Genomic DNA, 27,658 nt, shown 5'->3' on the forward strand with positions numbered 1-27,658 from the left:
ATAATTTATGTACACGAATATATTTTTAGTGTTTTTTTACCCTCCTGTCTACAGTGAATGAGCATTCCGGTTGCTCCACATCTTTATAAACACTTGGTATTGTCAATCTTTTTTATTTTAGCCATTCTAGCATAGGCAAAACTGTAGCTCATCGTGGTTTTAATTTGCATTTCCCTGATAACTAGGCGTGTTGAGCATCTTTGGATGTGCTTATTCACCTTGTGTATTTTCTTTGGTGAGGTGTCTGTTCATATCTTTTGCTCCACCACTGAGTTTTTAATTTTAAATATTAGACTTTTGGGGCGCCTAGGTGGCTCAGTCGGTTGGGCGTCCGACTTCAGCTCAGGTCATGATCTCACGGTTCATGAGTTCGAGCCCTGCATCCAGCTCTGTGCTGACAGTTCAGAGCCTGGAGCCTGCTTCAGATTCTGACTCCTTCTTTCTCTGCCCCTCCCCTGCTCATTCTTTTTTTTTCTCTCTCTCTCTTTCAAAAATAAATAAAAATTAAAAGAAAAATGTGTCTGGTTTTTTTTAATTAAGAAAAAAATTTTAAGTGTTTATGTTTTGAGGGAGAGAGAGACAGAGTACAAGTGGGGGAGGGGCAGAGAGAGGGAGACACGGAATCTGAAACAGGCTCCAGACTCTGAGCTGTCAGCACAGAGCCCGATGCGGGGCTTGAACTCATGAACAGATAGATCATGACCTGAGCTGAAGTTGGATGACCAACTGACTGAACCATCCTGGCGCCCCTCCCCCCCCCCAATTTTTTAAATTATACTTTTAATTTCTAAAAATTCTTGGGGCGCCTGGGTGGCTCAGGTGGTTAAGCAACCAACTTGGGCTCAGGTCATGATCTCATGGTTTGTGGGTTCGAGCTCCCACATCAGGCTCTGTGCTGACAGTTCAGAGTCTGGAGCCTGCTTTGGATTCTGTGTCTCCCTCTCTCTCTGCCCCTCCCCTGCTCATGCTCGCTCTCTCTCAAAAATAAATATTAGGGGCGCCTGGGTGGCGCAGTCGGTTAAGCGTCCGACTTCAGCCAGGTCACGATCTCGCGGTCCGTGAGTTCGAGCCCCGCGTCGGGCTCTGGGCTGATGGCTCAGAGCCTGGAGCCTGTTTCCGATTCTGTGTCTCCCTCTCTCTCTGCCCCTCCCCCGTTCATGCTCTGTCTCTCTCTGTCCCAAAAATAAATAAACGTTGAAAAAAAAAATTTTTTTTAAAATAAATAAAAAAAATAAATAAATATTAAAAAATCTAATTTCTAAAAGTTCTATCTACTCCTTCAAATTGGCTGTTTATTTTTAATTTAATCTCTTGTTCCTTATGTATTTTAACATATTCTTTATTTCTTTAAACATTCTCTAATAGTTATTTATATTTTCTATCTGGTCATTCCAATATCACTGACCCCGGGAGTCTGAATCTGTTGTTATTTTTGCTATTCTTATTCATTGTGGCTTGTTTCTTTGTATATTGGCACTTTTTACCATGACTCATGTTTGGTTTAACTCATCCTGAGGGCCCAAATTGCACGTGCTCTCTGCCAGAGACGGCTTGCTTTTACTTTTAACAGTTTCCTGGGCAAACTACCAACCTGCAGCCACTTTATTATTATTTTTTAATGTTTATTTATTTTGAGAGAGAGAGAGAGCACACGTGCACACACAAGTGGGGGAGGGGCAGAGAGAAAGAGAATAAATCCCAAGCAGGCTCCATGCTCAGTGCAGAGCACATGAAGTGCTCGATCTCACAACTGAAGCATCATGACCTGAGCCAAAATCAAGAGTTGGATGCCCAACCGACTGAGTCACCCAGGTGCCCCTAATTTTATTATTTTCAAAACTTCCAGTCATTCTTGAAAGCCTCTCGTTCTCCATTTGTGAAATATATTAGATGGTTGTTTTACATTTTAATATTTGAAAATTCTAACATCCAAAACCCTTAAAAGTTTCATTCTCCTTTGTGTTGTTTTTTTTGGCATTTTTTTCTCATAGTTTTTTTTTCTTTTTTTCTTTTTTAACTTGGGATTGTGAGCCCAAACTTAGCTGTCTAAATCTATGAAACCAGGGAAAACTTGGGACCATTTTAAGCCAATTTCTCAGCTTTGAGTTTTCTGGAGTGAGCAGATAATATAAATTCAAGTCTTAAATCAATGTGAGAGCAAAACTCTAATTATAAATTCTCAGGGAAGACATTGTTTTCTACTTCCCCCAGTTGGAGAAGAGGCTGAAACAGACCATTTACCTAACAAGCTTCTTTTCCAGTGAGTAGAATTCCTCTTGCCCACCTTTCACTAAGAGCAGAGCCCTCACTGGATGCTGCTTCATGCGAGGGTCTTGGCTGTGGCTCCCATCTTAGACAGGCTATTAGAACCTAAGCCTCTGGGTCCAGGTATAGACAAACCTCTCAAGACAACCTGTGTTTCAGGGCTTCCACGTGGGATTCCTTCTGCCTCTTCATCTTAGATCCACTGGGGATTCCCTTTCTTATGAGCTTAGCATTCATTTAAGATTGTTTATCTAGCATTTCTAGATGAATTACATCAGGAAGTTATTTCCAACCATCTAGTCTGTGATACTGCGAGAAGCAGAAGATCAAGATGACTCCTACTATCGAATTATGCACTAGGATGTGCCACAAAACATTTATTTAAATTATGTCTTAGTCATAATCCTTATATTTAAACCAGATAGAAACACAGAATCTATTCCGGTGCTGAGATCGAAGTAGGCAGAGAAACCCACTCATTTCTCTTATTCCCTGAGATGCCTTTTGGGAAACTTCAGGACCCTGCTGAGTGCTGTGTGAAAACCACAGCAAGGCAAGAACCTGTGTGAAGGTTTGTTTTTTATTTTGTTTTGTTTTTTTTACCCCTCTCCCCTGTGTGAAGGTATTTGATGACTAGCCGTTGTGAAACTTGAGGTTAAGAGCTCTGCTCTTCCTGGAGTTATATTCCACGTTCTATAAACTAAGGGTTTAGAACTATGAATAAGGAGTCAGAAGACCTAAGCTCTAAAGTCTGGTTCTACCATGTGTGAGCTTTGTAACCCTGGGGAGTCTTTTAACTTGTGCCTAAGATTTCCCACCTGAAAAATGAAGAAGGTGGACTCTAATCCCTGAGATTCCTTCCAAATCCTCAGTCTGTAGCTTTCATGTACATTACCTTCACTGGAATTGGAGGCATGCTGGGGCGACGGATGCTCACCTTTACCACATATACTCTGACCAGGAGCTTAATGGGCCGGTTCTGTGGGACCCCTCGGGAGATCTGGGGCTCAGAGAACGACACTGCCTCTGATTCAGGGTAAATAAGGAACGAGCCCTGGTTTGGGGAAGACAGAAAAGTCTCTGGGAAGAGAGTCTTCCTCCTGCCTCCCCACCTGTACTCCTTGGCCACCCTTCCTTCCCCAAACATACCTTGAACTTGCCCACAAGGTGTCCAGACCGTTCTTCCTCTGCATCTCCATCCTGGCCCCCTTGCCCTCGGTACAGGGGAAATACATTCAGCCAGTCTTCAAAGTTGTTAAACTCTTCTTCCAGGGTGCTGTTGTAGATCTGAAAGGCGAGGGCCTCAGTGATAGACCAATGTCAAGAATCCTAGCAGAATCCCCTTTCTCTGACCCCCACTCACCTTCAGGGTGGCTATTGCTTTCTTCTGGGACACAGAGCCTTTAACTTCAGCCTCACCCTGACCCTGGTCTTGGACCTCCCCATCCACAGAAATGAGGTTGACCCCATCTGGGAACAGCAGAAATGCCACAATTTGAAATACTCGTGTCACGGGAGGGAGAGAGACACACAGAGTAGGGACAAGAAAGCCAAATCTCCTACCTGACTCCCCAGGATCATCCATCTCATCCTCATCAAAGTTGGTCTGAAATCAAAGGGCAAGTCAGAGATTCCTCCCTACCTTCACCTCCTTAATCTACCCCTTTTCCAGGATAGGGAGTTGGGAAACCTTAGTCCCAGTTCAGCCATGTGAACCACTTGTATTTGGCTAGCAGTTTGGCTAGTCCTGCACTGCCCAAGACAGTAACCCCAGCTCCGTGTGTCTAGTGAGCACTTGAAATTGAAAATTGAGATGTGCCGTAGGTGTAAAATACCAAATTTTAAAGACTTAGTATAAAATAAGAATGTCAAATGTTCCATTGTTTTTTATAAAGGTTACTTGTTGGAATATTTTAGATATATTAGGTTAAATAAAATATATTATTAAAGTCCATTTCACCTCTTTCCTTTTACTTTTTTTTTTTTAATTTGTCCACTTTAAAAGTTAAAACTACATATGTAGTTCACATGATATTTCTGACAGCACAGCTGTCAGTAATTCTCAGATTCCAGAACTATTATGAAGGTAAGAAAAGACATGCAATGAAGAGCTCTGAAAAGTTGTGGAGCTCCACATCTGATGAGATCCTTCTTGCCATTTATACCCCTGGGCCTCCAGCTGCAGTCTGGGACCCGCCTCTGCACCCACCTGCCCCTGGAGCTCCTGCAGAGAGGCATAGTACTTGGACCACCAGTCAAGCTCTTCAGGATCTGGGATGTCTTCCTCCAGCTCGGGGCCTTGGTTCAGGAGGCTTCTCAAAGGGAACTTCTTCAGAGGAGCCTGAGGAAGAGAGAACTGAGCGCCCCTAACCCAGCATCACCCAGTTCCTTCTCCACCCATTTCCATACCCCATCACCTTGAGAAGCCGTCTGGGCATCCCCACTTCAGCCAAGGAGGGATCCAGAGACCTCTGTCCTGGGAAAGAGGAAATGACACCAGGAGGAGGTCAGGTGAAGTCAGACTCCATGCCCCACGGGAGGGTCCCCTGGAGCCATCTCAACCGGGGAACTGAGGGGCTTCTGTCTGGTGGCCCTTAAGGGGAAGGAAAGCCCCTTACCTTTTGGTCCCTTAGGCACTAGGTCCACTGTCTCTTCCTCTTCTCCTTCCTCCTTGGGGGGATCCTCATGAGCCCGGAGTATGAATCGCAGCATGTGGGAGACAACATGGGAACCCACAAGCACGGTGCGGCCAAAGGCCCGGCGCTCGATCACCAGGATGCTGAGTGGGGGCTGTAGGTAAGGCTGCTCAGGCAGGTCCTGGGGGTGGGGAGAGAGAAACTGGGTCTCTGAAGACCTGGGGAGGAGGGAGAGGCAGCAGCACAGGCAGACAGAACAGTGGAGCTAAAGCTGCTTTCCCAGCTCAGCTCTGCCACAGCCCCATTGTGTCATGTCTGGTAAGTCACCAAGTCTGTTTCCCTGGCCAAAAAGGGATACGATCCTGCACTCAAAAGACTGTTGTAAATATCAAAAGACATAATAGATACAAAACTACTTTGGAGCCAACAAAGTGCTATCAGAAACATGTGGTGGTGGTGGTTGTTATTATATGAAGGATCAATGCTCAGTTTGCTAATGTAGATTTAAAGCCGTAGCAATATGTATGCCCTTTAATATGGGAATTCAATATCTATCAATGGATCCTAAGGGGGAGGGAAAAATTAAAATACTGTATTGTTGGGTTTATTTTATACATATGTGACAATTATCACACAAAGGAGGGAAGAAGGAATGGCCCTATGAGAAAAATTTTACTGGGGCGCCTGGGTGGCGCAGTCGGTTAAGCGTCCGACTTCAGCCAGGTCACGATCTCGCGGTCCGTGAGTTCGAGCCCCGCGTCAGGCTCTGGGCTGATGGCTCGGAGCCTGGAGCCTGTTTCCGATTCTGTGCCTCCCTCTCTCTCTGCCCCTCCCCCATTCATGCTCTGTCTCTCTCTGTCCCAAAAATAAATAAAAAAACGTTGAAAAAAAAAAAAGAGAAAAATTTTACTGTAATTGAATTAGTATTAATCTGAAGTAGATTGTGAAAAATCAGCACACATACTGCGATCCCTAGAGCAACTACTAAGCAAAGATCAACAAAGGAATTAAAGTAGTACACTAATAAATATCTATTTAATACAAAAGAAAGCGGTAACGGAGGAACAAAAAAATACATGAGACATATAGAAAACAAATACCAGGGGGGCCTAGGCGGCTCAGTCAGTTGAAAGTCTGACTCCTGGTTTAGGCTCAGGTCATGATCTCACAGTTTGTAGGATCAAGCCCCACTGTCAGGCTCTGCGCTGGCTGGCATGGAGTCTACTTGGGATTCTCTTTCTCCCTCTCTCTCTCTGCCCCTCCCCTGCTTGTGGAGTTATTTTTAGAGAGTGTATCGTAAGCCCTGGGAAAGTAAATGGGGTAATTGCTGAAATGTCAGCAATGTTCTGGTCTCAAGGCTGTCGAATGCGATAGCACTACAAGATCCAGAGCCCCCACGATCTCCCAGGAGCCAGTTAGGAAACAGACCCACTGCAATTGCCTAGCAGTCCTTGAAACTGCACATCTTCTCTGCATGCTTTCACGTAAACACCAGATGTGTCTTTGGTCTATGTGTGGAGGCTCTTTGTGTTTTCCTCCCATGCTTTGACATTCTTTGATGTTTATATCTGGCGAACATGAAATAAAGACCAAGTGCAGTTTGCTGCTGTTTCACTGGCAGAGGCAGCCCTGCATGTCTGCTCCGTCTAAGAGTCTGAGAACTTTTTCTTCAGTGTGTGGCTACACCTGCAAGTGCTCTGTATCTCTCTCTCTCAATATAAATAAACATTAAAAAAAAAGAAAAAAGAAAAAGAAAACAAATAGCAAAATGGCAGATGTAAATCCCAACCATGTCAATAATAACATCAAATGTGACTTTGATTTGTAAAACAAAGACAAAAGAAATGCAGAAAAAAATTAAATTTCCTTTGCCTTGGCAAAGTGCTTAAGACAGGCAGGGTGACCTTTCTTCAGGAACTCAACTGCCTCTATTGCTAAAGGCAAAAGGCAACCTTAGCTTGACATTAGCCTTACCTGTAAAAATCCCTTTGGAAACTTCCTTTATTCTACCCCACCCCTAAAGATACATGTTAGCAGTCATCCTCCAAGCAAATGGCCATCTGATATCATGACTAAGGTTTTACCAGCAGTAGTAAGTGACCTTATCCTAACAGCAGCTAGCCCCTCAAGGTCCTGGAAACTTGGCTTCCAAATTCCTCAGAGATTTACACTATTCCTAACCCTCTTCCAACCTGAAGGTATATAATCAGTCACTCCTCACAACCCCAGTGCAGCCCTTTCTGCCCACAATTCCTGTCCCTGTGCTTTAATAAAACCACCTGTTTTGCACCAAAGATGTCTCAAGAATTCTTTCTTAACCGTTAGCTCCCGGACCCCAACACTTCACATTGACTTTATTAAACACTTTAAGCAAAAGGCAGAGATTGCCACTGGATTTTTTTTTTTAATATGCAACTACGTGCTAAAAGATACTCTTTAAAAAGACACATATGGGAGCGCCTGGGTGGCTCAGTCGGTTGAGCATCCGACTTCAGCTCAGGTCACGATCTCGCGGTCCGTGAGTTCGAGCCCCGCGTCGGGCTCTGGGCTGATGGCTCAGAGCCTGGAGCCTGCTTCAGATTCTGTGTCTCCCTCTCTCTCTGCCCCTCCCCCATTCATGCTGTGTCTCTCTCTGTCTCAAAAATAAATAAACGTAAAAAAAAAAAAATTAAAAAAAAAAAAAGACACATATGGGTTGAGAGGAAAAGGATGGGGAAAGATACATCATGCATCCAGTAATCATAGAGAGCTGTAATGGCTTTACTATCAGACAAAATGGACTTTAAGACACAAAATTTTACTAGAGGCAAAGGCGGACATTTTGTGATGATAAACAGATCAACTCGTAGGAAGCTATAACAATTGTAAACATATATGTACCTAACAACAGAACCTCAAAATACAAGTAGACTGCGACAAAATTGAAGGGAAAAAAAACGATTCAACAATAATAGCTGGAGACTTCAGTATCATATTCTCAATAACGGATGGAACAACTAGTTAGAAAATCACCAAGAAGGCTTTTTTTTTCATTGTTTATTTATTTATTTTGAGAGAGAGAGAGAGAGTGAGATTGGGAGAGGGAATGAAGCCCAAGCAGGTCCCATGTTGTCAGCATGGAGTCCGACTCGCTCAGTCTCACTAACCATGAGATCATGACCTTGAGTCAAAATCAAGACCCAATGCCCAACTGACTGAACCACTCAGGCACTTCAAGAAGGCTTTTTTTTTTTTTTTTTAATTTTTTTAAGTGTTTGTTTATTTTTGAGAGAGAGAGAGTGTGAGCAGGGGAGGGGCAGAGAGAGGGAGCCACAGAATCTGAAGTAGGCTTCAGGCTCTCAGCTGTCAGCACAGAGCCTGATGTGGGGTTCAAACCCACGAACTGTGAGATCATGACCTGAACTGAAGTCAGATGCTCAACTGACTGAGCCACACAGGCGCCCCTAAAGAAGGCTTTTTTTTTTTCAACGTTTTGTTTTTTTTATTTTTGGGACAGAGAGAGACAGAGCATGAACGGGGGAGGGGCAGAGAGAGAGGGAGACACAGAATCGGAAACAGGCTCCAGGCTCTGAGCCATCAGCCCAGAGCCCGACGCGGGGCTCGAACTCACGGACCGCAAGATCGTGACCTGGCTGAAGTCGGACGCTTAACCGACTGCGCCACCCAGGCGCCCCAAGAAGGCTTTTTTTAAGAAGGCTTGCATAACACTATTAACTGAGCCTGACCTAACTGACATCTATAGGTCACTCTACCTAAACAACAGAAGAATACTTAGTCATTCTTTTCAAGTGCACAATGGAGAGAGGTGGAGACAGGGATAGGATTTCCTCAATTTGCACTGTGAAATAAGAAATGAAAGGAAACACTCCCTAGAAGTTCAATGAGCAAACTGCTTCCAGCTTCACCATCTTATAGCACAATGAAGTTTCCAAACTGAAAACTCCTGCAGGTGAAACAGAGTCAAGAATGTGTTAGGGTTTTTGTTGTTTTTGTTTTTTGTTTGTTTGTTCTTGTGGGGTTTTACCCCCTTGCAGTCTGGAACCACTACGCTTTGTCCCGGTCTCCCCTCACATAGGCACAGCACTTTTCAGTTTACAAAGCCCTTTCACCAAGATCCTTTCTCTCACTGGCTCCCTATAGCACTCCTGCAAGAAGCATTTGATGTATTTCCTTCAATCTTCAACATTTCTTCAAATCAGAAATAGGTTTTTATTTTATACAAACAAATAGGGACGCCTGGGTGGCTCAATCAGTTAAGTGTCTGACTCTGGGTTTCAGCTCAGGTCATGATCTCATGGTTCATGAGTTTGAGCCCTGCATCATCAGGCTCTGCACTGTCAGCACCGAGCCTGCTTGAGATTCTCTCTCTCTTTCTCCTCTGCCTCTCCCCCACTGTGCTAGCACTCTCTCTCTCAAAATAAATAAATAAGCTTTAAAAACATCATTAAACAAACAAAACACTAAAGCTCAACTAAGACAAGTGATTTGACAAGCTCCTAAGTGGCACTGCCAGAATTTGAATCCAAAGTCCATACTACAGAAATTACAAATTATACAAAGAATGCATTTCTTTGCCCCTGGTGTCTCAGACACTAGATAGATTCTTTGTGACCTATATTGCATGACACTTACCTAAGCCACTCATTCAACAGAGCCAAGAGAGTACCACCAGTTCATGGATTAATCCAGAGATCAGCAAACTATAACCTGTAAGCCAAATCTGGCCCACTGCCTGTTTTTATAAATAAAGTTCTATTGGAACACAGTCATACTTATTCATTTACTTGCTGTTTATGTCTGTTTTCATGCTACTATTACAGAGTTGAGTAATTGCAACTGAAACTGTTTGGCCCACAAAGCCTAAAATATTTACTATCTGTCTTTTTATAGAAAATTTGCTCCAGACTTCAAGCTGTATTACAAAGCTGTAATCATCAAGACAGTATGGTACTGGCACAAAAACAGACACATAGGGGTACCTGGGTGGCTCAGTCAGTTGAGCGTTCGGCTTCAGCTCAGGTCGTTATCTCGTGGTTCTTGGGTTTAAGCTCTACATCGGGCTCTGTGCTGACAGCTTAGAGCCTGGAGCCTGCTTTGGATTCTGTGTCTCCCTCCCTCTCTGCCCCTCCTCTGCTTGTGCTCTGACTCACACTCTCTCTCTCAAAAAATAAACATTAAAAAAATTTTTTATTTAAAAAAAAAAGACACATAGATCAATAGAACAGAATAGAGAACCAGAAATAGACCCATAAATATACGGCCAACTAATCTTTGACAAAGCAGGAAAGAATGCAATGGAAAAAAGACAGTCTCTTCAGCAAATGGTGTTGGGAAACCTGGACAACAACATGCAGAAGAATGAACCTGGACCACTTGCTTATACCATACACAAAAATAAACTCAAAATGGATGAAAAACCTAAATGTAAGACAAGAAGCCATCAAAATCCTAGAGGAGAAAACAGTCAACAACCTCTGTGACCTGGGCTGCAGCAACTTCTTACTTGACATGTCTCCAGAGGCAAGGGAAACAAAAGCAAAAATGAACTATAGGGACCTCATCAAAATAAAAACCTTCTGCACAGCGAAGGAAACAATCAGCAAAACTAAAAGGCAACTGACAGAATGGGAGAAGATATTTGCAAATGACATATCAGATAAAGGGTTATATCTTTATAAAGAACTGATCAAACTCAACACCCAAAAAACAAATAATCCAGTGAAGAAACAGGCAGAAGACATGAATAGATACTTTTCCAAAGAAGACATCCAGATGGCTAACAGACACATGAAAAAATGCTCAACATCACTCATCATCAGGGAAATACAAATCCAAACCACAATGAGATACCACCTCATACCTGTCAGAATGGCAACATTAACAGCTCAGGCAACAACAGATGTTGACAAGGCTGCAGAGAAAGAGGAACCCTTTTGCACTGCTGGTGGGAATGCAAACTGGTACAGCCATTCTGGAAAATAGTATGGAGGTTCCTCAAAAAGTTAAAAATAGAACTACCCTACGACCCAGCAACTGCACTACTAAGTATTTATCCAAAGGATACAGAAGAGCTGATTCAAAGGGGCACATGCACCCCAATGTTTATAGTAGCACTATCAACAATAGTCAAAGTATGGAAAGAGCCCAAATGTCCATCGAATAATGAATGAATAAAGATGAATGGCGCCTGGGTGGCTCAGTTGGTTAAGTGTCCGACTTTGGCTCAGGTCATGATCTCACAGTTCATGAGTTTGAGCCCTGCATCAGGCTCTGGGCTCACAGCTTGGAGTCCGGAGCCTGCTTCGGATTCTGTGTCTTCCTCTCTCTTTCTGCCTCTCTCCCACTCATGTTCTGTCTCTCTCTCTCTCTCTCTCTCAAAAATAAGCATTAAAAAAGAAGAAGAAGATGTGGTATACATATACAATGGAGTATTACTTGGAAATCAAAAAGAATGCAATCTTGCCATTTGCAACAACATGGATGGAACTAGAGTATATTACTCTAGCAATAAGTGAAATAAGTCAGTCAGAGAGAGACAAATATGATTTCAGTCTTATGTGGAATTTAAGATATAAAATAGATGGACATAAGGGAAGGGAAGCAAAAACAGTATAAAAACAGGAAGGGAGACAAACCATAAGAGACTTAAATACAGAGAGCGAACTGAGGGCTGCTGGAGGGGTTTGGGGTGGGGGGATGGGCTAAATGGGCAAGGGACATTAAGGAGGACATTTGTTGGGATGAGCACTGGGTGTTATATGTAATGATGAATCACTAAATTCTATTCCTGAAGTTATCATTATACTATATGTTAACTAATTTGGATGTAAATTAAAAATAATAATAATATTAATTTAAAAATAAATTTAAAAATATTTGCTGATCCCTTGATTAACCTAAGATGACTGGCTAGGAATTCACCATCCCACTGCCCTTTCACTTGTTAACCCAGCATTTCTTGCTCCCAGCCCATGTCCTCACCACTGTCAGATGCCTGACAAGCTCAGTGAAATTGGGGTTCTCACGGTAACTGGCCAGGACCTCTGACTCCACACGTCGCCCAGCCACCTCCAGCACAACCTGGGGCTGCTCCACTTCAAACAGATGCACACGGCCGAGACCCCTCAGACCCCAGAACAGCACCTGGGGTCAGGAAGTGAGAAATTCAGGGGCCTGCACTTGACAGAAGGCACCCAGGTGTGTGTGTGTGTGTGTGTGTGGTGGGGGTGGGAGGGATGTGTGACTGACGATACCTCAACACGGAACTCCCTGAGTACTGGACGCACGTTAGGTGGCAGGGACAGGCGCCCGGAGAGGGGCTCGGCCAGTGGTGTCAGATCCTGGGGCTCTACGTCACTGGGCACTGAGGGCTGCAGGGGGCAAGAGATCAGAGGTCAAGGAGGAATCAGGCCAAAGGAGGGAAATGTGGGCTTGGGGAAGGGATATTGAGAAGTGCCAGTGAAATATAAATCCAGAGGAACTAAAAAGGCTGGATGGGCAGGAGGGGCATATCTCAGGAAGCAGTCATGCACAGGAAGGTGGGTGTCTGAGGCATGAGGATCAAGCTGCAGCCTAGGGTCTGTCTCTAGGGTGGAAGGCCTGGCAAAAGGAACCCACGATATGTGTACTTCTAATGTTCCCTGAAGTTGGGAAGTCCAATGAGGTGACTGCAAGACAGATCTGCAGCCTGCATTTTCTGGGGGTAAAATACTTGGAGGGGTAATCCCAGGACATGCCCATATTCCATATTCTCTGGAGGCAGACAACCTGATAGAATATAAGAGTCCACAGCCTGTGCCGGCTAGGCCAGGGTATTCTGACCTCAAACCGGCCACTGTAGTCCAGTTCAATGAGTTCAAAGGTGGCAATGAGCTCTCCAGCTGCCCGGGGCCCCTTTCTTAGGGGGAAGAACTGTAGCTCAGGGCGTTGGTAAGGGTCCTCTGTCAGCTTCACCCTCGGGGTGGCCAGTGTCCTTCCCAGGAACACAGGGGGGCCCTGCAGAGAGCAGGGCAGTTAAGACAAAACTAGAAGATGCTCCAGAGCCAGGGGAAGGGAGCATCAAGATGAGGAGTGGGGGGCACTCGGGGGTGGGAACACAGATGGGGCCCAGGCCACACTCACAAACTTATTGTGGTCAAAGACATTGACGACCACTAATGGAGGCTCCTCCTGCAGATGCTCCCTCCTCCCGTCTACAATCAGCTGATCAAACACCAAGAGCTCATCCCACAGGGGACTCAGCGTCTGCTCCAGGACCTTGGGGGCCATGCAGAGAGGGAGTCAAAGGCAGGCATCAAAGGAATCTCCAACATACATCCCACATGAGCACTCTTGCCCTGAAGTGATACTTTAAGCAGCTGTTTATCACAAAAGGAGGGAGAGTGTGGTGAAGATGAAACAGCCTGCCAGAGTGGGGTTGGAGCCTGGTCCCCCTAACTGTAAACTGCCACCCTTGGGGCTAACCCTACAGTCAACCCCTCAAAACAATTCCTCATCCGGAAGGCCCTCTAGGTCTACGCCACCCTCTAAACCAGGGCGGCTCAATCCAGTATCCTGTCCTGAAAATCCAGAGCAGGAAAAGAGACTTAGGGCCTGAGGAAAAGCTCAGCCCTCACCCCACTCTGTCTCCCAGAGCCCCCCGCTTCCCACAACATCCCAGTGCAGCCCTCACCCGTGTGGTCTGGCACTGGGTAGAGATGAGGACTCGAGCAAATGGGTCCGAAAGCCCACTGTCATCTGCTGCCAACACCCCTCGCGCCTGGTACAAGTGGGCCCGGAGCTGGAAGTAGCTGAAGTCTGCGGTGGGGGCAAGAAAGAGATGTTTGTTCAGGGGACCACCGGAGTCCCTGACCCCAGACCCCTCCAAACCCCCAGCTGAGCATCTAGCCCCACACGTGAGGCAAGTGTTGAGCTGTACTCACCATCCCGGCACAGGTGGTGGGGCAGCCCCGCAGAGGGCTCGGGCAGCAGGTCCTGGGGGAGCTCTGAGGTGCAGGCCTTGGCTTGTTTGCCCAGCCCTAGCCACAGGAAGAGCTCCAGCTTGGCACAGACTTCGCCTGGAGCTGCCCCAGGTGCCTATTGCAGGGAGGTGGCATGTTAGGGCCCACCTCTTACCACCCCCCTAGACCTGTCCCTGCACCCCCAGGGTGTGCCCATACTCTCTGTATCACTAGACCACTTCCCAGTGCCGAAGCCAAAGAGTACTCCCTGTACCCTATCCCTACACCCACTCCATGCCATCTATCCAGTACCCATTACCCTGAACACTCCCATAACCTAGTCCTCTGGCCCCAACACCGTCACTTCCTGTACCAAACTCCATTCCCCCAAAATGCACTCTAAGCTCTTCACTGCCACACCCCACGCTTACCCCCTCTGTCCTCTGAGCCCCAACCCATTTAGATGCCCTGTTCCCTACCCCAACAGTCACTGCTTCTTAGCACTAGGGACCTTTGCTGGCATCTATTCCAGGGACACCTTGATTAGAAGCATTTTGCCCCCAAACCAGCTGTACTTATAAGGAACAGACTCATCACTCTCCCATTCTGGTCACCTGACGGTCTATCAGAGCCTGGTCAGCAAAAGGGCCAGTGCAGGCCCAGAGCTGACAAAACTTGGTGTTTTTCTCACACCAAAGTGGACCTAGGTAAAGGTACAATCTCCTTTTGGTTTTTAGGATAATTGAAAAGAGTTCACGTATACTTTTAAAAAGAATAATAATCTTTAAGTAAATATTAAATGTAAAAAATTTAAAAATTAAAATAAGACATTTTATAACTTAAAATTTTTTTAATTGAAAAAAAAGTTTTAAATAAGAAAATTTTAAGTTTTTTTAAATACAACAAAGAGTTTGGGGACACCCTGATGGGAACCACAGCCTTCCACCTCATGCCCCCTGCCCCCACCCTAGGAGCCTCACCCCACTCCAGTCTCTAGCAACCCACACCCCTCACCGAGAGCAGCAGACTCTGGATCTTCCCGCAGTCCCGGCCTCGCTCCTCCTCGACCACAGAGAACAGCACATCCTGGGCAGGGATCCGGGCCCAGGCCACTCGGCGCCGCCCACTGAGCATCCAGACTAGCACATCTGGGAGGGGTGGCTGGGGCTGCGGGCAGAGAACTGGGTCATGGATGGAGCTGAGACCACCTGTGCTGCAGCTTCCACTGGTCGGATGGACAAAGCATCCATCTTAGCCCTGACACATACCCTTAAACCCCAGATCCATAGAGCCACCTGCCTCCTAGACATATCTCTCTTGGATGCCCCACAGGCAACCTCAAAGTCCAACCTGACTTATTTTTTTTTTCCTGTTTTTTTTTTAATTGTGGTAAAATACACATTGTATAAAACTTACCTCTGCAACCATTTTTAAGTGTACAGTTCAGTAGTACATTGCTGTGCATCAACCAGTGTTGTGCAACCATCACCACCAGGGTGTGCAGGGTAGGGAAATAGGTGGCCAGGTGTTACCTCCTGGGCCAGGAAGCGCAGTTTGGCCAAGAGCTTCTTGGACAAGGCCACCTTCTCTTGCACGTTGCCCTGTCTCAGACCCCGTAGAAGCCGCAGTCCTTGCTTTGCCAACAGGTTCTGGAAGGGCAGGAAGAAACATGAGTGAAGGGCCCCAGCTAGGTGCCCCTGATCCCCCTTCCCCAGACCGTACCAGGCTGTGCACGAGCAGTTTCCTTCGGCATCGATCCAGGGCATTGGGCCGGGTCATTGTCCTGCGCTCAGCGCCATGGCAAAACTGTCTGCAGTGAGCAGGAGCGGGCATGGCAGGTGGGAGTCACAGGAGGGAACGCTGACCCCTAGGGGACCACCTCCCTCAGAGCAGGCCTCCCACCACCTCCCAGACTCCCTCACAGCTCTTGTCAGTCATGTTCTCAAAGACGTCCCTTTCCTAAGCCAAGGATGGCTTCTGTACATGGACCACTCCCAACTTCATAGAGGCCAGCCTCACTTTGGAGCCCCAGAAGGCATAGATAGTTACTATGTAACTATCTACTGCCCTGGCTACTCAAAGCTGGCCCAGGACCAACAGCAGTGGTATCACCTAGTTAGAAATGCAGAATCTCCGCCCTGCCCCAGACCTGCTGCTAGAATCTGCATGCTGGTTCTGGGGGATTCCAATGAACACTAAAGGCTCAGATGGGCTTTATAGTCCCAACATTAACTAATGGTAGCTCAAACATTACATGCCCAAACCAAGGGCATAATTTCCAATTACCGCCCCCACACACACCTCTCCCCTGCCAAAATCTGTTTTACTTTAAAACTTCAGAGACATCCTTCACTACTCTTTCTTTCCTTCCTATTCCACATCAATCCACCAGCATATTGTTCAGGCTCCATCTTCAAAATATGTTCAGCATCTGACCACTTTTCTCCTTTTCCAGGACCATCCTAGTCCAAGCCTAGAACTATTGCAGCAGCTTCCTAGCTGGTCTTACTATGCTCCCTTCCTACTCTCCCCATGAATATTCTCAATATGGCATCCAGAGAGATATTTTCAATGCTTTTCCAGACCATTTCACTCCTCTCCAGAGGTTTCTCATCTCAAACAACAGCATTTTTAAGAAAGCCCTACATGGGGCGCCTGGGTGGCGCAGTCGGTTAAGCGTCCGACTTCAGCCAGGTCACGATCTCGCGGTCCGTGAGTTCGAGCCCCGCGTCAGGCTCTGGGCTGATGGCTCAGAGCCTGGAGCCTGTTTCCGATTCTGTGTCTCCCTCTCTCTCTGCCCCTCCCCCGTTCATGCTCTGTCTCTCTCTGTCCCAAAAATAAATAAACGTTGAAAAAAAAAATTTAGAAAGAAAGCCCTACATAATCAGGCTCCCTTTATCTCCCCTATCCTCATCAAACATTCCTCTCCCCTCATGCACAATCCAACCATCACATCACACTGGCCTTTCTGCTCCTCCGTGAATACACTCAGCCCATCACCACCTCGAGGCCTTTGTATTAGCTGCTCCCTCTGCTAGAATGTTCGGTCCCTAGATCTTCGCATGGCTCACTTCCCTTCTTCATTCAGGTCTCTACTCAAATGTTACCTCCTCTCAGATCTTCCCTGGTCATCCCTTCTAAACAGCCCCTGCCACTTTCTCCATTCTCATATTCTGCTTTATCTGTGTCTCAAAATAAAAAGTAATAGAAAGTCCCTAAGGCAGGGACTTCATTTTGATTACCACTTGTACCCCCAGGCCCTGGCACCTAATCGATGCTGAAAAAATATTTTCTGGGTAAATTAAAATGATGTTTGAGACATAATATTTTGGGCCCTTTATGACCTATGGTTATTTCTTAAGTTTTTATTATGGAAATTTTCAAAAAGATAGAAAATAAATGACTCCAAGGATTTTTCATCCAATACTGCTTCCAGAGGTTACACTTTTGGCTTAGTAATTGCTCTTTGCTCCAAGGCTTCTATGGGTAGAAATAACCAACATAAAATAAAACTGAATCAAATCTTCTTGATAAGATTTAGGTCCACAAGATGAGATTTAGGGAAATTGGATCTGGTAGAATAATAGCCAAAAAAGAAAACCATACTGGCCAAAACTATACATAGCAAAATGTGACACAGACAAATCTTCCATTGAAATTTCCCTGCCAAAGGATAATTTCAGTCATAAAATCATTTCAGTAAAGTGAAAAGAAAAACAGTTTAATGGCACTATATAGAAAGTCAAACAATGAATTAAACTGGATTAAGGGTGGTAGCTCTTGTGGAACAAATGTAGAGAACGTAGACAGAGAAAAGAGCTTTAGAATAAAGCGCTGGAACATAATCACATGAACCTTTAGAATATGTAGAGGTCAAGAAGAGACAAGGAGCAAGTGAAAGAGAAAGAACAGCAAGGGAAGCAGAAGGAAAACCAGGGGCATAGAAGTCAACAGCAGAGTCTTTCAAGAAGGAGTGTGGGGTCAAGTGCATCTGCTCACACTGAGAGGCTGAAATATGGGGACAGAAAAGTGACCACCTACAAGCAGTCCCTTGCCTGAGTCCTCCTCTCATCCGACCTCCACATGCTGGAGCTCTCCAGATCCTCGGTTTCTCTCTCTTTTTTTTTAATATATATATTTTTAACGTTTATTTATTTTTGATAGACAGAGAGGGAAACAGAAAACGAGCAGGGGAGGGGCAGAGAGAGAAGGAGACACAGAATCCGAAACAGGCTCCAGGCTCTGAGCTGTCAGCACAGAGCCGAACACAGGGCTGGAACCCATGAACCATGAAATCATGACCTGAGCCAAAGTTGGATGCTTAACCGACTGAGCCACTCAGGCTCCCCTCAGTTTCTCTTTTCTCTGCTTCCTAGACAGTCATATCCAGCTCCATCTATGTATTTACAGCTCCCAGTTTTTCATTTCCAGCCTAGAAATCTCCCCAGACCTCAACTCATACAGCTAACAGCCTAACAGACACATCTGCTTATAAGTCTAATAGAAATCTCAAAGTTAACATACCCCAAAATGAGCTTCTGATATTCCCTTCGCTGCCATCAGACCTCCTCCTTCTCTTGCTTTCCATAGCTCAGTAAATAGCACCATCTACACAGTTGTGCAAGCCAAGATCTTGAGGGTCATTCATGACTCCTTCTTGTACATTTTTCCTCATTCCCTATACCTTCTATTCACAAGTCCTGAGTTGTCACCTTCAAAGTCCAAATTGCTCTTGAATCCATTCATGTCATTCTATGTCCACTGCAACCACCCTAAATTAGATTCATCAATATTGGTCACCTGGATTATTACAATGTCCTATTTAGTAATCTCTTTGCTTCCTCTCTTATATCATCCCTTCCCCACTGACCTTTTTAAAGGATAAGTCAGAGCACATCCCTTCCCTTCTCCTTCAAAACCTTCAGTGGCTCTTCAAGTAAATCAGAGAAGAAGCCACGGACAGTCATTACAATGGCGATTGAGGTTTCCACATGCCTCTCCCCACCATTATCTTCCTTTCCCCACACACACTGCAGCCTCATCTACTCTCCTCACTGTGCTAGAGTCACACTGGTTCCCTTCCTCCTCCTCAAACACACCAGGCATATTTCACCACAGTGCCTTTGCACATGCTATCCCTTCTGTCTGGAACACCCTTACAGATACAGCTTGCTCCTTCAACTTCTTCATATCAACTTCATAGTGGCCCCTCTTTGCCACCCTTTCTAAAATTGCAACACCTCTCTCTAATATTTCCTAGCTTTATTTTCTCCCTAACACTATCCTTATCATAATTCTTATATTTCTTCCTTATTATGTTAATTACTTATTTCTATCCAACCTCCACACTACCCCCCACCAGAATATAAGTTTCAGGAATTTTTGTGGGCAAGAATGCTTTTTCACTGGGCACCTGGGGGCTCAGTCAATTAAGCGTCTGGCTCTTGGTTTCAGATCAGGTCACGATCTCACAGTTTGTTATTTGAGCCCTGCATTGGGCTCTGTGCTGACAGCGTGGAGCCTGCTTGGGATTCTCTCTCCCCCACTTTCTCTGCCCCTCCTTTGCTTGCTCTGTCTCTGTCAAAATAAATAAACAAACTTAAAAAAAAAAAGAATGCTTTTTCACTGTTATTTCTGCACCTAAAACAGTGTCTGGCATAGTAAGTGCCATAAATATTATTGAATAAATGGATTAATAACTCTTTTGAGAAAAGGATCAGAAAAACACTTATGGGGTGCCTGGGTGACTCGGTTAAGCGCCCAAGTCTTGGTTTCGGCTCAGGTCATGATCTCACAGTTTGTGGGATCAAGCCCTGCGTGGGGCTCTGTGCTGACAGCATGGAGCCTACTTGGAATTCTCTCTCTCTCTCCCTTTCTCTCTGCCCCTCCCCAGAGCACTCGCATGATCTCTTGCTCTCTCTCTCTCTCAGAATAAATAAATAAACATGAAAGAAAGAAGGAAAGAAAGAGAAAGAAAGAAAGAAGAAAGAAAGAAAGAAAGAAGAAAGAAAGAAAGAAAGAAAGAAAGAAAGAAAGAAAGAAAGAAAGAAAGAAAGAAAGAAAGAAAGAAAAAAGAAAAAGACCCAAGTACTTGGAGCAGGGAGCAGGTTATGGAATTCAGGGCAGTGAAGGTCAAAGATGAAAGTCATTAGAACAAGTTTACATGGTTACAGTAATGACCTGGTAACTAGGGACCAGTTGATGCTGCAGGAGAGAAAGTGGACAATTGCAGAGCTAGTTCCTCCATAGATGAGAGATGAAATCAAGATCACAGCTATGACTGTGGAAGCAGGGACCCTTCCTCCACTATAGCAAGAGGGAAGGTGAGCAGATGGGTGCAGAAGCTGGCAAGGTGGTAGACGTGCTGGAGGAAGGTGAAGCTTCTATGTTCTCCATGAAGTAGGAGGGGAGATTAGCTGGAAGGGAGTTTACTGGAGGGGAGTGGCCTAACTCCCAATAGTTTCTATGATGCTCCCTTGATGGGGATCGTCATCTCCTTATTCTCCTGTGAAGAGTGGAGCAAACGCAGCCTCCAGCCACCCTGGCTCCAAACAGCCACCACGAGTTTCCCTCACCCTGGAGTTTGACACGAAGCCCCACAGCAGTGAGGCTGAGGCTCCCAGCTCACCTGCTCCCTGCCACCAACTCTTCCAGCGCCTGCTTGAGCCGTGTGCAGGCAACAGGCCCCAGCCTGCGCTGCAGAGTCTCAACCTCCTGCAGCCCCTGGTCCTGCGCGACAGGGCCAGAGGGTCAGAGTCAAAGGGTTGCAGACTCCCTCCTTTAGACCACATCCCCACTCCAGAGCCTCTCCCACTCACTGCTGCACTTCCATGCCCAGGGCTTCTTCAGCTCCATCCAGGTCATGGTTCCATCTTTTTCTCTACCAGCTCCATGGCAGTGGGGCTGGGCCCCCAGTAGCTCTACCCATGGCCTTCACCTGGCCCCTTTCTGGGTGTATCAATTCTGAAGCCCTGTCTTCCCACAATTTCTGGTCTCCTCTGTTCCACCGGAGCTCTTTGGCTCTTTAGCCCTGCACCTAGGACATGCTGGCTCCCAGGTGCTCTACCTATTAGCCTCACTCCAGAGCTCCTTTCAAAGGCCACAGTCTTCCCGACATCCCAGCCTCTCCCTGTGGGCACCCGCCTCGCTCTCACCAGCCTCTCGGCCACTTTCCGCACACAGTTAGTGCTCTGCAGGCGCCACGTGTGATCTTCCCAGCGGCTCCACACGTGCACACATGGCTTTTGGTGACGCAGGGGCAAGCAGAAATACGGCCTGTACCAGAGGGGCGGGGGGTGGGGTGGGGAGGGTAGAAGAGCAGAGGCTGCGAGGGGCAGTCCTGGGCCACTGAGGATCTCCCAACACCCTCCTTCCAGACACCAGGAGTACTCACCCATTGCCATCCATGGGCTCAGGCCGCTGAGCAGGGGTCCCTAGCTCCTCCTCCAACACATGCCCGGCTCCCATTTCCGTCTCCAGCAGAGGCTGTGCCTCCTCGGCCTTGCCCTCCGCTCCCTCCCCAGCCCTGGCCCTTGGGCCCAATTGCTCCTCCAGGCGGCCTGCAGGACCTGCCCAGAGCAGCAAGGGTCAGGGGGAACCCAGCTTAGGGTCTGACCCCTCCTTCAAACTAACTCTGCCTCAATAAAAGCCAGAGCCCACCCCTTACTGAAGGTCAATTTCCCTTCCAGGGGCCTAAGTCTGGAACAAGAATCCCCACCCTTAAACCCATGACCCTCAGGGGTTCAGCTAGGCCACACACCGATAGAGATCTCAAAGCTGATGGGCTGGGAGGCCAAGGCAGGGTCAATCATGGTGGCCTCAAAAAGCACACCGAAGAGCAGGAAATCTTGCAAGGGCGCCAGGGCATTCTGAGGAAGGAGGGTCAGACGGCAGTCAGCCCCCACCCACCCAGGTTGCAATCCGAACTTTGCTTGGCCACAATGCTGATAGAAAGACTGCAACCAAGACCTAGAAATACCACTACAAGTATCCTACCTCTCAGCGCTCAGCCCCCCCCCCCCCCCACATATGTATATACACAAGAGCACATGTATACACACACTGCATTCTTTATCCAGGCCCAGAAATTCAGGCTCCACCCCTGTGTTTAACGCCAGGGAGCCAGTTACTCCAGAGCTGAGAGTGACCCCCTCCCTTTGCTAAAACCCCAGCTCCCACCTCTGGCAGAGGCAGCAAGTCCTCCACCTCCACCTCCATGGCACCAGGAATCTCAGGACCATCACCACTGGGACTGGCATCCAGGTGCTGTGGGATCCCGGTTGGGGTCTGGCCCCCCCTGGCTTTCTTCTTCTTTCTCATGAGCCTGGGCAATCTGGGCCCCTGTGGGGCCTGGGGAGGCTCAGGTTCAGCTCTCCCTTCCGATACTTCCATGGACACAGCAACCAGCAGGCGGCCGCGGAACCAAATGCCTTGGCCAAGTCCTTCATTGAGACTTTGAAGACCATCCCGGAGTCCCCCACTGGGGGGAGAGCCATAGAGAGGCACCCATGCCGGGCCGAAAGTGGGGTTAAACCCCGCTGTGGGGGACAAGAACAGCGTTTTGGAGGGAAGCACGGGGCAGATGGGTACTAGGTCAGTCTATGCAGCATACTCTTATCTCCTGCAAGTCCAAGGGGGCAGGGAGTCGGATTGGGCTTTGGCAGCTCTGAGAGGGAAGTCTGAGAACGGCTGCGGACCGACAGCTACGGACCAAAACCCGAGAGCACATCTAATCTACCCCAGCTCCCAAAGGCCCTTGGGACAAACAACCCGTAGCTCTACTGCAGAAGCCCCAGTTCTGGGGGTGGAGTCACGATTGGGGCGGAGCTATAGGTGATCCCGTGAGGGGCGGGGTGAACGCAAGATGTGAGTGGGTTTATTTTCTCTGCGTGCAAATCTTCAGGGAGAGCACAGCTGGCGCGGCTACTGGATATGCGGCTGTCCGTAGGATTTTGTCAACAGAGGCAAACCGAGAGTGGGGTTTGTAGTCTGGGGACGACAGGTGAGGCCCCGAAGGGCGGGGACGGCTTGGTGCTGGGTGGAGGGGCGGAGCGGGATAGCAGGGCTGGAGTTTGCGGCCAGGGGAGGGACCCAGGGCTGGCAGGACCAGGCGGAGGCAGCAAGCGCTGGCCGCAGGCGCTCACCCGCGCGGCCCGGGTGTGAGATCTGCCTCAGGTCTAGCACGTGCGTGGCGACGGCCATATCGACCAAGGGTGCGTCGTCCCGCAGCTGCAGACGGAGGCCGCGCGTCAGCGGCGGGAAGAGCTCCACGAAGCTCAGCTGCTCGTTCCACTCGGGCGCCGCCGCCTCGCCGCGCACAGACGTCTCGCCCTGGGGGCCGCGGCGGAGTGGGGTCAGCACGGCACCGGGGCCCGCGCCTCGGCCGAGTGGGGACGGGAGGGACTTACCTGCTGCCCCAGGAAAGACACGCGCACGTAGGGGTCCATGAGGACGCGCTGGTCCTGCAGGGCGCGGGCCAGACTGCCTAGCAGCCCCGGGCGCAGCGCGGGCAGCCCCTCGGCCCGGTACACGCGCACGCGCAGCCGCGCCCACGGCCTCGCGGCCGGCACCCCGCGTGGCAGGAGCAGGTTCCTAAGGGAGTGGGGCGCTGAGGCCGCGGAACGCCGCGGTGTCGGGCTTCACCACCCCCGCTACGGCGTCCCGGAGGCCACGCCCGGTCTTATTCTTACCCCCACCCTCACCCCAGCTCACTTCTCGATGTCCGAACTGTGACCTGGGCCCGGGGCTGGTAGCGGAGGAGGCAGATCCCCGCGCGCCCGCACGGACAAAGTGACTTTGACGAAGCCTTTGGTCCCAGCGCGGGTGTCCCGAGGGTCGTGCAGCGGAGCCCATTTCTGGTAGAAGTGGCCATCTGGGGGCGGAGGGGCGGAGGGGCGGAGGGGCAGGCCACGGGTCAGAGGAGACCGGCGGGCTGCACTGACCCGCATTCGTGTCGGACTCGGTAGGGAGGAGAGGCAGTACATGGAAGTCCACCTTCCCAAGAGGCTTCTCTCTCCGAAGTTAGTATCTAGGGATCAGTGCCCGGAGGGTCAGTTCCCCTTGGTGCAGATGAGTCTAAAGCAGGAGAGGGTTCGCTACCTGGCTGGTCGAAGATAATGCCCAGGTCCATCCTGAAGGTGCCTATCTGGGAGGCCATAAAGGGGAGGGCCTGCGAATGGAAAGCCTGGGGGAAAATGGTGTTAGTTTTGGAGCTTCGGTATCCTCTGTTCTCTGGCGGAAACCCCTCATCCCTACCCGCCTTACCGTGATCTCCAGCAGCAAGTCTTGGAGGTGAAGCCGGGTCTCATGAAATTCGAACAAGAAGTACTAGGTTGAAGTGGGGAAACAAGAGAGGCGAAAGAACATTGGTAATATGCGAAGGGTTCACGCCAGCTGGCCCCTGCCTCTTGCAAAAAGAACGCTCTCCTTCCCCTGCTGGCGCCTCTTTGTACCCTCTCCTTCATCAAGCCCCTCTTGACCGCAGGCACTTGCTCAATTCCACCTAGGCCACGTCCCCTCTGCGGACTGGGTACATGCTGGGTCTTTCCTATTCTCTTGTCAAGCCCCATTCTTCCTTGGTTGCACACACCTCGTTGTAGAAGGGGCAATTAGTCCCGCGTTGCGTGGCGGTCACTCGGCGCTGCTCCCCCACACGCACTGCCACATAGGGGTTGATGTTGACTCCAACCAGCTTCTGGGCCTCCAGCACTGTAACCCCTACCTGAAGGGTGCAGAAGGAGGAGAAAAGGAAGCCATCCCTGCCAAGTAAGGAGGAGGGCAGGGGAACCACGTGTGTGGAGAGTGGGTGGTATTCACCAACGGCTAGGGTCTAGAGGAAGAGTGGTACCTGGAAGTCCTGAGCTCTGGACATCTGGAAAGGATCCCCTCGAGCCAGGCCCCGGGTGCGACTGCCAGAAGTACAAGGTCAGCTCTCACTTCACTTCCTCTCCCCTATCACCTACGTACTTTTGCTCAGTGCTAGGGATAAGATCTCCTCTCTTCTGGATTCTGAATCCTTCCAGTCTGTCTTGCATCCATCTCAACCCTACACCCAGAATGTGACTCATTCCTGGAGCCCTGAAACCATTCATTCATTCAACAAAGATTTGTTGGGCACCTACTATGTACCAACAAACACTATTCTAGGTCCTGGGACACTGCAGTGAACAAAAGAGACAAAATTCCCTACCCTCCTCAAGCTTTCGTCCCCTACATGGGCTCCAGAAGCTCTATGTGTGCCAGTGTAACTGTGTGTGTGAATGTGGCAGTGTCTATGCCTTAACTCCAGGACATCCACTCCTCACCCATACCCTGGGGCTGTTTGTGAGTGTGGATGAGCATGGGCCTACACGAATAAGCGCCTGAGGTTGACACACTGGTGGGTATGGGAGCAGGTGTGGGTACAAGTTACCTTCTGAGGTGGCTGAACACAACTCCAGAAAGCTCCACATCAGGCTCATCCTCCAGATCCAGCTCCAGCTCCAGCTCACCATCTTCATTGTCCTGCTGAGCTAGGCCTCGAACTAGCCTGTGGCCCAATGCCACTGCCTGCCGCTCCAGCCGGGCCTCCCCAGGCCTGATAGGAAAGGCCTTCAAGGGACATGTCTGGAACCTGTCCCTCCTCTCTGGGCACCCTTGATTTCCCTGACCCTAGGACTGACCTCTGACCCTTAGGCTGACCCCACTATTTCCAGGACTGACCCCTAATCTGGGATCCCTAATTCCGGAATTGACCCCTGATTCTAGGACTGACTTCTCACCCTGGAATTGATCCAATACTGATCCCAGACGGTGGGACTGACCCCATATCACTGACTCCTAAATCCCAACCAAGACTGACTTGGTAACCCCAGACCATCCCCACATACTTACTCCAGCTCCTGGAAGCCCACGTTGGGGATGATCAGCTCTGAGCTAGAAGGAGGATAAATGAAAGGAGTGAGGGGCCAGGCTTGACTACAGAGCTGCAACCCAGGCAGCACAGGGCCAAGGGTCACCACATCCAGCAGATCCAGAGAGGAATTAGGTACCACTTCTGCCTTCCCAAGGCCTACCTGGGCTGGGACAATCAGGCCTTGCTTAGATTGCAGGGGGCAAGAGGTGGGGTACCTGTCCCGGATGGATGCTCCAAAGTCCTCCTCTGCCCAGGCTCCAGCTGCACCCTCTGGGGGCTGATACTTCAGGTCAAGTTCCACCTGGATCTGAAAACAGACACACAATGTGCCCTAGAGCCCCCCAAACTGTCTCGGGCTAAGAGAAGTCCAAGGACAATGCCTTTTACTCCACCTATAAACAGAGACCCTCCTGGCCTGCATCCGTGGTGACTTTGTGGTTCCTCTCTGGTCATTAATAATATTGACTAACTACCGCCTATGAAAAACTTAGCATGAGCATGTTACCTCTTGAAGAGGCCAAACATGACTCTAAAATTCTCTCGTTGCTCTTGGAAATTCATTACTGTGGCCCTCATAGCTCTGCATGGTCTGACTCCTGCCAACCTTTCCATCCTATCTAATATGGGGTCTGCTCCTGCCCTGCACCCCAGTTATGCTCTCTCAGAGCACTGGGATTTTGCATATGCCAGTTCTTCTGCCTGAAACCTTCTCCCCTCCCACTTAGTTAACTCCTGTCATCCTTCCATTCCAAGTTCAACCAGTACTTCCTCAGGGAATTTTTGCTGACCCCCATATAGGTTACATCCCTTGGTTATACCCTTTCCCAGGGTCCTACCAGCTCTTTTGTAACACACATCTGTGACAATTTTGCATTTATTTGTGTGAATATTTGTTTAATATTTGCCTCTCTCTTTAGATACAGAACTCTAAGAGGGCAAATCCTTATCTGGTTTTGCTCACCACTCAATCCTTATTGCCCAGCACAACACACACGGCACAGCTTATAATCAGAGCTCAGCAAACAACAGACTGATGGAAAAGTTCAACATTTCCTATGACTCCATATAAGGTAAATGAGGAAACAGTTTGGTGAAGCTAAATAACTTGTTCAGGTTATCAGTAGGGAAATGGTGGATCTGAGATTTGAACCCAGGTCCATTCCTACCAGGTTAGATGACCCTCCATGAAACACCAGGAAAATTCAGTCAGGTTCATCTCTGCCTCTCACAAGAACTGAGTCTGTACTGGGTAGGGAGCAGCACAGAATGGCTCTTGGCTCATGTGGGACTAAGGCAGGGGCTACAATGAAAGAAGCCCTGGCTGGGAGGCCTTGTTACCACTCCTGTCTGGATCTGGGTTTTCCTCTCTGAAAAATGGAACTCTCTTATCTAGAAGGACACTCAGGCATGAGGGTGGCAGGCTGAGGACTGGTGAGACTCACCGGGGATACCCGCAGATTCTCATCCACTAGGGCCTCCCGTAGCACCAAATGCCCAGTACGCTGTAGCTGCTGCAGGGAGATCACCAGGGTCCCCAGAGACCTGGGGATGTGGCATGGGGGTAAAAGAATGACCTAGGGGAATATCCCCTCTTACCATGTCCAGCCCCACCTGCATCCTTGGCTTCCCCAGGCCTACTCACCTGGGGCTGAACACACGGCTGCAGTTAACCACCTGCACAGACAGACATTCCGCAGCCAGCGGAGCCCCGTAGTGTGGCCAGTGGAACAGCTGGAGATAAGAGGAATCTTGTGACACACAATGCTGGACTTACCCTGACCCCCAATCTAGAGCCTATCCTAGCCAGGAGATAGGATCCAACCCTCCAAAGTTGGAGCTAACTTGATGACCAATGTCCCAAACCTGGAACAACCCCTCCCCCAACACAGGATTGACTGCAAACTAGGGCTGATCTGAGGGTAACT

At 48.5% G+C, this 27,658-nt stretch overlaps 1 protein-coding gene across 1 annotated transcript in view; it reads right to left on the reverse strand.

The window, feature by feature from the left end:
* LOC112869521 (fer-1-like protein 4) overlaps positions 1–27,658 on the reverse strand; it is a 34,685-nt gene that overhangs the window by 6,029 nt on the left and 998 nt on the right. The window contains exons 3-35 of the mRNA XM_086702069.1: positions 27,376–27,464; positions 27,176–27,275; positions 25,949–26,040; positions 25,712–25,753; positions 25,251–25,415; positions 24,687–24,747; positions 24,429–24,560; positions 24,104–24,166; positions 23,939–24,023; positions 23,552–23,711; positions 23,248–23,431; positions 22,984–23,170; positions 22,019–22,377; positions 21,600–21,708; positions 21,234–21,408; positions 20,995–21,115; positions 20,469–20,569; positions 15,563–15,650; positions 15,373–15,489; positions 14,855–15,007; positions 13,823–13,976; positions 13,573–13,697; positions 13,023–13,157; positions 12,723–12,896; positions 12,155–12,271; positions 11,883–12,044; positions 4,884–5,082; positions 4,683–4,741; positions 4,475–4,606; positions 3,829–3,871; positions 3,629–3,735; positions 3,415–3,552; positions 3,203–3,319 (exon numbers count right to left, since the gene is read on the reverse strand). Of these exons, the coding sequence (XP_086558195.1) occupies positions 3,203–3,319; positions 3,415–3,552; positions 3,629–3,735; positions 3,829–3,871; positions 4,475–4,606; positions 4,683–4,741; positions 4,884–5,082; positions 11,883–12,044; positions 12,155–12,271; positions 12,723–12,896; positions 13,023–13,157; positions 13,573–13,697; positions 13,823–13,976; positions 14,855–15,007; positions 15,373–15,489; positions 15,563–15,650; positions 20,469–20,569; positions 20,995–21,115; positions 21,234–21,408; positions 21,600–21,708; positions 22,019–22,377; positions 22,984–23,170; positions 23,248–23,431; positions 23,552–23,711; positions 23,939–24,023; positions 24,104–24,166; positions 24,429–24,560; positions 24,687–24,747; positions 25,251–25,415; positions 25,712–25,753; positions 25,949–26,040; positions 27,176–27,275; positions 27,376–27,464 (4,245 nt within the window). The remainder of the gene's footprint in view (positions 1–3,202; positions 3,320–3,414; positions 3,553–3,628; positions 3,736–3,828; positions 3,872–4,474; positions 4,607–4,682; positions 4,742–4,883; positions 5,083–11,882; positions 12,045–12,154; positions 12,272–12,722; positions 12,897–13,022; positions 13,158–13,572; positions 13,698–13,822; positions 13,977–14,854; positions 15,008–15,372; positions 15,490–15,562; positions 15,651–20,468; positions 20,570–20,994; positions 21,116–21,233; positions 21,409–21,599; positions 21,709–22,018; positions 22,378–22,983; positions 23,171–23,247; positions 23,432–23,551; positions 23,712–23,938; positions 24,024–24,103; positions 24,167–24,428; positions 24,561–24,686; positions 24,748–25,250; positions 25,416–25,711; positions 25,754–25,948; positions 26,041–27,175; positions 27,276–27,375; positions 27,465–27,658) is intronic.

This window comes from Puma concolor, chromosome A3 (assembly GCF_028749965.1).
Source record: "Puma concolor isolate L17-30 chromosome A3, mPumCon1.1.hap2, whole genome shotgun sequence".
NCBI classification, from domain to species: domain Eukaryota; kingdom Metazoa; phylum Chordata; class Mammalia; order Carnivora; family Felidae; genus Puma; species Puma concolor.